The 11,037-nt window shown below is 43.6% G+C and overlaps 1 protein-coding gene across 1 annotated transcript; it reads left to right on the top strand.

Annotated features, from left to right (window-relative positions):
- The first annotated feature begins 84 nt into the window (after positions 1 to 84).
- tnfsf12 (TNF superfamily member 12) lies at positions 85 to 7,835 on the top strand. Its single transcript, XM_036596568.1, has 6 exons — positions 85 to 727; positions 3,457 to 3,538; positions 5,454 to 5,510; positions 5,607 to 5,630; positions 5,718 to 5,845; positions 6,585 to 7,835. Exons 1-6 carry the CDS (start codon positions 554 to 556, stop codon positions 6,837 to 6,839), a joined length of 720 nt encoding a protein of 239 aa, XP_036452461.1. The 5' UTR covers positions 85 to 553; the 3' UTR covers positions 6,840 to 7,835.
- Positions 7,836 to 11,037: the final 3,202 nt, after the last annotated feature.

Raw genomic sequence — 11,037 nt, forward strand, 5'->3', positions numbered from 1 at the left:
ATGGGGAAGGAAATCTGGAAGAGTCTCTCTTTCTCTCTCTCTCTCTCTCTCTCTCTCTCTCTCTTTTTCCACTGTGTGCTCAGTGCTGCTCTCTCTGTGCTGCTGCGCTGCGTCTCTGAGCTCTTGGACGTGACGAAGCGCTTTCAAACGCGACCTTTCACCGACTGCCTCGCGCACCGTCCGTCAGAAAGCGCGAGGAGGAGCGCCAACGCTTCACACGGACAGAGCGAGACCTTTTTTTTCTTTTTTCTCTTTTTTTTTTGCCAACTGCAGTTCCTGCAACTCCTGCAACTTTTTTTGTTGTTTTCCACTTGCAGAAGCGATTTCGTGGCACACGCTCGTCGCTGATGGCCGTCGTCTCGCGGTTTAGGCTGCAACAAGCAGCCAACATCTGCGATCGCGCTTAAGTTCGGTGCAGCACGCGCGCTCAGGAACCTGCAGCAAACGCACACGCACACGCACGCACGCACACACAAACAGAACCTCGAAATGTGCACGTGCTGCGCGTCTGGAGCGCGCGCTAAGGGAGTCGTGTCGGCGTGCTGAAGCTGCCATGCAGCGCCTCGTGCTCCGGAGACGCGGGCGCGCGCTGCGCCTCGCCTGCTCGCTCGTGGCGGTGGCGGCGCTCGCGCTGGCTGCCTGCAGCGCGCTGCTCACCGCGTGGACGTGGCGGCAGAGCACAGAGCTCCGCAGATCCGTGCAGAGCCTGCGCGAGAGACTGGAGCAGGTAAGCGAGCCACCGCGCGCAGACGCGCCTGCACCAGGCACTCACAACTTCGCTGGTGGGGTGGAGGGCGGGGGGGGAGCTTCAGGTGGTGTGAGGCGCGGTGCTGGGCATTACCGGAGGGTGAGTGTTCGACCTTATGAAAGCGTGTGTTGGGTATTGTCCCCTACGATCCATGAAAGTGTGTTGGTTTTTAATGGGCGAAATGGATTTCAAATACATTGTGTTTCAATCCAAAATGCATTACATTACACTAAAATAAGTAAAAGGACATGGGGTGTGTGAGGTATTATAAAACGATGAGTGAGGTATTGTAGGCCAGTGTGAGGTATCATAGGAGAGTGCTGGTATTGTGGGACAGTATGTGAGGTATGATGAGACAGAGTGAAGGGTATTATCACATACTGTGAGAACAGGAGCTGTGTCTGAGGCATTATGGGACTATGTATGAGTGTTGGCATTATGGAACAGCGGGTATTATGGGACAGTTTCTGAAGCATTATGGGATGGTATTGCCATTGTTTGTTAATTGATTTTATCCAGAGTGACTTACAATTTGATCAGCTTACACAGGTAGGCGAGGGCAGCGTTAGGAGTCTTGCCCAAGGACTCTTACTGGTACAGGGTAGAGCGCTTGCCAAGGGGACAAGTAATATGGTACAGTGTATAAGGTATTGGGGGCAATGTACAAGGTAATATTGGACAGTGTGTTGGGTATGGGACAGCGTGTGAGGTATTATGGGGTAGCATGGGAGTTATTATGGCATAGTGTTGGTATTATGGGAGAGAGCAGTGGGTATTATGGGGCAGTGTTGGTATTGTGGGACAGTGTGCAAAGTATTAAGAGACAGTGTTGGGATTGTGGGGCAGTGTTTGAGGTATAACAGTGTATGAGGTATTAAGGGGCAGTGTATTAGGCATTATGGCCATGTGAGATATAATAGGGTGTGTGGTATTATGGGACAGTGCCAGTATTGTAGGGCAGTGTGTGAGGTACAACATTGTGTGTGGTATTATGGGAAGTGCCAGTATTGTAGGGCAGTGTGTGAGGTACAACATTGTGTGAGGTATTATGGGACAGTGCCAGTATTGTGGGACAGTATGTGAGGTACAACATTGTGTGAGGTATTATGGGACAGTGCCAGTATTGTGGGACAGTGTGTGAGGTATTAGGGGCCAGTGTTGGTATTGTGTGTGATTCAGGGCAAATTTCTGTTGGCACTCAATGACAAAGTGATGGTCTATTCACTATTCCACAATTGCATAATAATAATAATAATAATAATAATAATAATAATAATAATAATTTAGCTCAATTATTGTATTTACTTTTGCTGAGAAAGTCTATGTTAGCTGAAACTAATAAACACGAGTTTCTTACTGTGTCAGCGGATGGTTTAGAATAACCGAATCCTCTCTTCACCCCACCTCTCTCTCTCTCTCTCTCTCTCTCTCTCTCTCCGGTCGCTTTTCTAGTTCTGGGGCTGTCAGCTGTTATCCTCATTTTTCATCGCTGTTTTGAATTCGCTCTACCGCTGCGATCTCTTTAAACGTCGTGTTGGGAGAAGCACACACACACACGCAAACACACACTATAGTTTTGACTGGGGTGACCGCGGGGCAGCTGTGCAGTGCTGGGGGTCTGCGGGACGTTTTTTACGGCTCTAAGCGCCTGTGCGCTCTGACTGATGGTTTATTTCGCCTCGCGCTCTGTGCCAAAGCCCGGTGGCTGCGCTGCCAGCTGCGGTCCGTGTTTAGCGCAGTTTACTGGAAGTTACTGCGCTGTTTGGCGCGCGGCGGCCGGCGGACGCGCAGTTTCAGAGCAGCGGCTGTCGCGTCGCGCGGCTGTAATTATGGCTTATGGAGTTATGGCTGAGTGAGCGAGCGGAGTGCAGCTCGACGGGCGCGCGCTTAAAGGCGCAACGCCGTCAGCTCCTTCCCAGTCTGTGTTGTGGCGCGCGCGGGTAGAGCGCAGTTAATTGCACAGAGGAAAGTGGAGGACGCGCTCACGCGTGCGCGCACACGCACATGCAAACACATGCTGATTCAGCGAGCGCGCTCGGGAGACACATGACTCTGCCACTGGTTTTGCGCTGTGCTGTGGTTTCGGCTGACCTCGTGGTACTCTTTGCTGTTTTATACAGCTCAGACAAACAAATAAACAAACCAACAAACAAAGCAGATGTGCACCTTTGTTCTACACTTTTGCTCAGTTTTGCAGGGCTACCATCCATTGTTGCTGAATATTGCATAGGAGCGTTGCGTAATCTCTTCATGCTGTAAGGCTCTCTGCCCAAAGTCTGCTCAAACTGCTGACGACGCTCGCCTGGCTGCTCCTAATTTTTGCTAACGTTTTCTTTCCCTCGTTGTTTCTGCTCTCTTTCTCAGCGAGGGAGTCGAAACATTTCAGGAATGTGTGGCACGCAGAAAGAATGTATAAGATGTGGCAAACAGTTTTGGTTTAGGCAAAGTGGGGGTCCTATTAACAGAGGAGTGACAGAGTGGGTGCCAAACTCTGGGGGGCTGTTTGTTTGTGTCTGGAGGAGAAAAGTCTGTGGGTTTGATTATTTCACAGGCTTCAGCTGGTTTGTGGGTGGCCACAAGAGACATTGATTAATATGAACTTACTCATCTGTCTAACTCTCTTAAACCACATACCACTGATTTACATCTCTCTCTCTCTCTCTCTCTTTTTCTCTCTCTCCCTTTCTCACATACTCTCTCTCTTCCAGGTGAATATGCAACGCAAGGCTATTGTCCAGCTCTTCCTGGAGAAGAGAGAATTGCTTGAGGGCCCACGAGTGAGGAGAGAAGGTACTGTGGGAGTAAATGACATTAAACTGTTAAGTGTATTCATTGGTTTTATATATAAATGACAACAATGTAATGACAATGTCAAATGAATGACCACATGCCATGAAAGTAAGAACAGCTGCCATGAGCAGTGGACCTCACGTTTCACAACAATGAAACACTGACGTTAAATATGCCACCTGGACACATCAATTTCTCCGCCATTTTTAGGGTCCAAGGTACATACCATAATCCATGCTCTTAAAAAAATAAAGATACCAGAAAGGTTCTTTGGAGTGATGCCATTAAAGAACCACTTTTTGTTCCCTAAAGCAGTGGTTCTCAGGCCGTCCTCAGGGACCCGCAGATGGTTCACATTTTTGGTCAATCTGAACTGCCAACACAGGGATGAAGCTAAAAAAATGTGGACCACTTGGGGGTCCCTGAAGACTTGTTTGAGAACCACCACTCTAAACTGAGTGGTTTCAATTGAGGTCTCTAAAGGACCATATATGAAAAGTCTTTTGCTGAAGAACTCTTTCTGCCACCTTTCATTTTTAAGACTATATTTGTCTTAAACGTTTGACCAAGGTGCCTCTGATTGCCATCTCAGGCAACCAAAAAGGACAGCCTTTATCCTTTGCGTGTGATATTTACAGAGACTAAGGAACTTTGGACAGCATGGCAGCTTGGGTAAACCAATGGGCACATGTTTCTAAAAGCTGCAACAGGAAGCAGTAGGCAGCTCACTGACTGACAGGAGAAATTGCAGGTTTTGAGCTGGATGGACGTACACCGAGCAAAACCAACTGGCATGAGGACCGCACAGGCTTGGTGGTTTCAGGGACATTGTAAACTAAGTGACCCCTTCGTTGAAGCCTGAAATAGCTTCAATTTGCTATTTTGTGTAATTACAAATGGCCTTTGATAGCTGTTGTAATTATGCGATAACACATCTGGCCTGGTTGCCCGAGTACAGAACGTACATGTTGTGCTAACACTGGAAAACAGACGTGCAGTAATAGTGGCCAGAAAGACTGACCAAATAAACATTACTGTATAATAGATGGACTGTTAGAGCCTAATGAACAGCTGAAGGGCTTCAAGTGACACCTGACAGCTATTTGAAATCAGAGCCAAAATGCTTATCCACAATCATTCCTCGAAGCATCATTGTTCTCCTGCCTATAAATAGCATCCTTTGGGGACAGTGAAGGGCTGCGAGTTCACCCAGTACGCCAGCAATAACATTTGCGTGAACTGCTTCTCGGGGCTCTCTTTGATGTTTACGGTTTGTGGTCTGAGTTGTATCAGATCGTTCGCTGCACATTTTGATGGACTATTGGGAGTTCAGGCAGCTCCCATAAGCCCAGACGCAGAAGAAAAAAACAGAACCACTGGAGAGGGCCGAGAAAAATCTCTCTTCACCCATTTTTCAAGGTGGATTGTTTAATTTATTGCAGTTACTTGAATAGTAGCCACGGCCGTTGCTCTCTCCCGTTTCACAGGCGGAATCTTTACAGCCCCTTCAGGGTCACAAAAGAGCCATAGACCCCCTCTTCTAGCAGTTTCTCTCTTCATTTGTTTTCCATTTTTTTCCGTCTCGCCATTTTTTTTTCCTTAATTTGTTGACTAGAACCATCTGGTCGGGTGAAAATAAAAAATACTGTGCATGGCTGTGTGCTGGCTGAAAACAATGGCTGAAAGGTGTAGAAAAGAGGAAAGGAAAGGAAATATTTGACCATCTGGACAGACGATCAGGGTCTCAGCTGGTCGATAAATGATTCTAGATTAATTCATGATGTTTGCATCTGCACAGCTGTTATGGCATGTAAGGTGAAAGGAATAGACAACTTACTTATTTCTCTAGCAGAATTCATTCCAGCATTTATTATTTATTCCAAAACATCTCTCCTTTTTTCCTTCCTTTTTCAAGTGGGAACAGGCAGAGGAAAATATGGAAATGGAAAGAAAGTGGCCTCTCACTTTGAGAGTAAGTTTATAAAATAGTGTTTTATTTTTATTTAAGAATAGAACATTACTAACTTATTTTTCCAAAAAGTACTTAAGTCTATCTTGTTTTCAACAGTAACCAAAGATTCCCTCCAAAAAGGTAAGTATGATAAAAAAAAGTCATTTGCAGTAGTACCAAATCATGTGAACTCTTCAGTACTAATGAGTGAGTGTGGGTGTGTTACAGTGGGGAGTGAAGGAATCATTAAGGGTTGGACTGAACAGCAGCTGAATATGACCCAAGCAGTGCATTATAATGCAGACACCGGTACTTTCAAAGTGGTGCGGAGGGGTGTCTACTTCCTCTACTGTCAAGTAAGTGGAGTGAAACTAGTTGTTTCATACTTTTACCAACATACTGTATGCATGGAAGAAGCTACTAAAACTTTAACCCGTTGAACTCTCTGCATAATATTCAGCAACTACTACAAATGATTCAGTAACTACTATAAAACTAATATCTAAATCACGTAGTTATGAGAGCGAGGAATAAAAATTTGGACCCGCTGACTGGTCCTTAGAGATCATGTGGCTAACAGCACTGTTAAAAATAAAGATGCCAGAAAGGGTTTTTTGGAGCAATGCTATAGAACAACCACTTCGGGTTCCCTAAAGAACCTTTCAGTTGAGTCGTTTTGACTGAGCTTTTAAAGAACTATCCAGAGAAAGTTCTTCTGTGGCATCGCTCCAGAGAACTTTCTGGCACCGTTATTTTAAAATATTTCAGTGATAAATAAAATTTACAGTTACTCCAAATGTAGTCAGTCAGCCAAGATGTGGTTAGTGTCCAAAGTTTGCTTTTTAAATTCGCACTGGAACTAGTAGGCTAATGTAGCTAAAAAGTAATGGAAGTCTGTCACGCACAATTGTTTTAGGTGATATAGACTTCTACTGTATTAACTTCATAGCTCCAGTGCAAAACTTAAGCAGCGAACTTTGGACGCCAAACATATCTTGGCTGTCTGCCTACGTTTCATGCATTTTCTCTTTTTGGTCTGCCTCCCATGTTGCTCTCTCTCCAACTCTCTCACCTTCCTTTTCCTTTCTCCTTCAGGTGCACTTCAATGAGAATCAGAGTCAGTATGTGAAGCTGGAAGTGTCTGTCCCTAAAGGCCCCTCGCTGCGGTGCATGGAGGGATACGGCACCACTCCAGCAGCCGGCTCGCACCAGTTCCACTTCCTGAAGCCTTGCCAGGTTTCTGGCCTGCTGCTCCTAGACAAGGGGGCCGAGCTGAAGGCTGTGACTGGAAACTCCTTCGCTCTGCAGGTTTCAGGCAAACATTACTTCGGCCTCTTCAAGGTTAACTAAAGGACAATTCAGCCTTGATGACTACATTTTTTGGAGGGTTGCAACAGTCACTGGTCACTGGCTCCAAGGACCATTATTGTTTCTTTTATTAAACCTGCATTTGACTCTGACCCGATGGCTCGGCTCTTGGTTGAGCCCATAGTTACATGCCGTTGGCCAGGACAGAGAAAAGGATGTTTCCAGAGGCACCTGTCAGTGGTTTAAATGATGACCATACGTTCAATGGTGGCATAAATAAAGAAACATTTAGTTTGAGGAAACACTCGGAGACCTGGACTGTTGGACCGTTTTACAGGGGATCTATTTTGGACATTTTGGTCTGGGCATAGAATGCCTTGTTAAATGCAAAAGAACACCAACTGTGCTTACAATTGTAGCATGCAAGAGACGTTGCTCCAGGAACAGGGCTGCCTCAGAGAGTGGCAGCCAGACTGAACAAAAAGATCAGTAATGACAGAGGGACCACTGGACATGGTAGTTTTTGCCACTGATTGCTTGGTTGTACCAAAACTTTGTCCTGAACCATGTATGCCTTATATTTGAATTAGTTTTGGCTTGTGATGAGGATTCTAATTATGCACCAAATAATATTCTGTCCTTTATACTGACCTTCACAGTCAATGCATCTTAAGTCTGACATTTTGCTTTAAGTGTCTAGTATGCCGTACTGTAAGCACTTCTGACTTCAGATTGTGAAAATACAGTACAAGTTGGTGGCTGATTACATATTTTAGTTCCGGAGTTCGTTGATGGAGATGAAACTTCTTATGAAGTCACAATATGCCTTTGTTTTTTTAATACAATGCACAGTTTTGTAAGTTGTTTAAAGGTAAGGTTACAGATTTTTATACTGTCTTTATTGCATTTAATCTTACTGATTAGTGATGCATGAAACAGCTAGTGTTTCATTGTGACCAAAAATATATCAACGTCTCTTGGCTGTAAAGCTTCCACAAATATTACCATTACTGTTAATTAAATCTGAAATGGAAACTTTGCCATTGTAAACACACTTTGTTGCGATTGGATTTCCTAATCATGCCTCTGCTTCCCTTTTGTATATCCTGCCCCCCCAGCACTCCTTGTTTCCCCCTAAAGCCCCTCTCCATTTCCCCATGCTTCCAGCTCTCACTTCCTGTATCATTATCTCGACTGAATAGTTGAAAACCTTGGAGGAAAAACATGTGCTTGTTTGTCTCCCCTTCCAGTCTTTCCCCCTTTTTTCTACCCTCTCAACTTTTTTTTTCACGTTTTTGGTTGCTCCTTGCACACAATCCACAGTTGGCTTGCTGCAGGGGTTTCTGCTTTTCAGAAACGACATCCAAGATAAACTCGTCTGGGTTGAGGTAAAGTGTGGAATGGCTGCATGTGTGAGTATAAATGTGCAACCAGGGCGAGTCCAAAGCCAGGTTAAAATTCCACGGCTCTCCCCTCCAACTCTAAACCAATATCTCTATACTGTTTTTTCAATTTATTTGACCTTAAATGGTTTGCTTGACCATGACAATATAAATGATTAAAAAAAACTGGTCTTAAAAACTGGTTGGTTAGGTTGCACTGTTACATAAAGCTAATATTAAATCAGTGCCAGAGATTTCGTAATGGCAAAAGTGAGAAGCGTGTGAGAGAGAGGTGATGGGTGATATGCTCAACTGCTTTAAACCTGATGAGCTGATTCACCCGATAAATAGACTTATGAAATGGCAAAGGTCCGAGTTTAAATGCCACCAGAACTTGTTTCTAGATGACCTTTTGAGAACTGCAGAGTTTGGCTGAATGTGAACAATCTCATCCCTGACTCATCCAAGATCTAACAGTGTCATTCTTGGGGATTGGGATGAATCATCAGTTTGTGGGTTCACACAACCAGAAACAGTGATAACAAAAAGGCACAACCTATTTTGCTTTAGTAGTACAACAAACCTCTATGAGACTAAAGCCCCCTGTACATGATGAAGACCCCATACTGCCATTCTTTGCTGATAACCAACACAGTTTTACATAATGTTTTCATTTGAATCTTTATTACAAACAAAACAAAATGAAAAGAAAGATGTATTATTAACATGTTCCGTTCGTTGTCCACCCGGAGTCAAACCACAACATAGCCACTGATTTTGGAACTGGTTTGGAACCACAAGTTACACAGTGACACTTATCAATAAATGAGAAAAAAAAAACACAAAACTGTTGAAAAAAGAAAAACAAATGGAAAACAGAAATATAGAGTGGACAAAAAAGTGCTTGATACAACACTTAAACTCTCCCAATTACTGTCAAGCACTGAAATGTATCATTTTTTCTCAGTCTTATGCAGGAGGTATGCCAGGGAGTGGAGCAAATAAATTAACTTTTCAACTCATCAACTATCACTTTGAGTTGAGGCCTAGCTAAAGACAGTATAAGAACAAGCAGGTACAGAGTTTACAAACTCTGTGTGACTCTTTACAGTTGTTTTTACCATTAATTAAGGCGCTTATAATACTGTGCATTTCAGGAGCCAAAGGTGTCAACTCTGAGACGTGCCAGAGCTGATGGAGGAATTTTGCTTTCAGATTTTAGATATAATAGACGCATACATTATATTGTCAATGCATTTCAGGGTTACATAAGTGATCCACTTCGTATAGGTCATTTATTTGCAAGCCCCAAATCTACTGTAGATTGCAAGCTAGAAAGATGTTAATTGTTCCGAAGTTCGTTCAACCTCTTCGTTGGCTATCATTACAATATGCCGTATATAGAGAAACATCATAGACCAAACTTACGAAGAATTATCTTTTCAATGTTTTTTTGTTTCTTATTTTCATTTGGTAAAAGCTTCGCAATTATAACATCAAGGACGACATCAACAGCAACGTTCAACAATAATTATAGTTGCTATAACAAGGATTAAAAACACAGAAAAAACACAATGAACCGAGTTTAAATATGCAAACAATTCAGAGACTTTGTAAAAAGGAGAAGTAGAAATATGACAAAGAGGAAAGGAGTGCTGAGACATAAGGAAGTGGGTGACTTTTTTGTCTCAGTGAAAGGAGGGGAGCGTAGAGTGATGAGGGTTGGGGGTAGATGGGAATTAGAAGAAGCACAGGACTGTTGATATAGTCCTATATAGTATATAATAACCATCATGAACTTGACAGAGATAAATAACTTTCAGAGGTTTCGTTTAAAGACCTTTCCAGGCTGAGCCCATAACCTCTGAATGAGACAAACCTATGTGCCAATAATCTAAATACAGATCGGTGCCTGTTTTTTTTTTCCGAGACGAAGATAAATGCCAAAAACACCTTTCTATCCAACTGTGACACCACAATCAATACTGCATTTTCTTTCCTAACCACTTCAGGCCATTGAACAAAAACTGAACTGTTAGGTGGGGTAGTTACAATAGCAAGAGCTGCGATTTACAGAAGTCAGCTTTTACTACTCAATACTGTTCTCTGCCATGACTGTTAATGTACTGAACAGCAATATCCTCCAGCCACATGCTCTCTGTTAAGCTAGTTAACAAAGCATGGTCCATAGCTACTAGTACTGCAGCAATAAAAAACAACAAAAAAAGTCCTGCCGGTCTTTTTTACGACATAAAATTAAATGAGTTGTGATGACAGACTTGTGGATATTTTGCTGAGACTGCACTATGGAACGATAGGCACAGTTTGATGCATGGATGGATCCTTCTGTTGAAGCACAGAACGTGACAAGCATGCTGCTGAAATGAGAGGGGGGTGTGCTAACATGAAGCATGGCAAATCCTTTTAAACTCACATGCAGCTTCATCTCTGAGTCAGGGTGGGTGGGGAGGCAGGGTGCTAGTGAGGTTCTGGGGTTGTGTGTATATGTGTGGTTTGTGTGTATGCGCAGATTGCTTTGAGTTATCAGACTGTGAACAGTTGGTTTGAGGCAGATTCTGACGTGGACAGAGGCAGCGAGAGAGCAGGTCTACAATAAGGAGTGTATTAGAGTTGTGAGACTGTGTGTGAAAAATGTCTTGTTGTGTTTACTTAGACTTTAACACTGGGTTTCATCAAAGCGCTGCCATTATAGTAACAAGAGCGTTTGCCAGTTAAAGGCGCATACACAAGCATGTGATGTGTTTTGGGGAAAGATTTTTTTTTATTCATTTGGTGTTCACTTCTGCCAATTATCTCCCAATACTATTCACTGCATATTCCCCATTACTGTAATGAGC

This window comes from Colossoma macropomum, unplaced genomic scaffold (assembly GCF_904425465.1).
Source record: "Colossoma macropomum unplaced genomic scaffold, Colossoma_macropomum, whole genome shotgun sequence".
Lineage (NCBI taxonomy): Eukaryota > Metazoa > Chordata > Actinopteri > Characiformes > Serrasalmidae > Colossoma > Colossoma macropomum.

Bases quoted from the DNA above. Each gene is read 5' to 3' on its own strand.
- tnfsf12 (XM_036596568.1), top strand. From the start codon at position 554: ATGCAGCGCCTCGTGCTCCGGAGACGCGGGCGCGCGCTGCGCCTCGCC. The intron at 3,539-5,453 runs GTACTGTGGGAG...TCCTTTTTCAAG, and splicing joins CCCACGAGTGAGGAGAGAAG to TGGGAACAGGCAGAGGAAAA. The intron at 5,846-6,584 runs GTAAGTGGAGTG...TTTCTCCTTCAG, and splicing joins TCTACTTCCTCTACTGTCAA to GTGCACTTCAATGAGAATCA.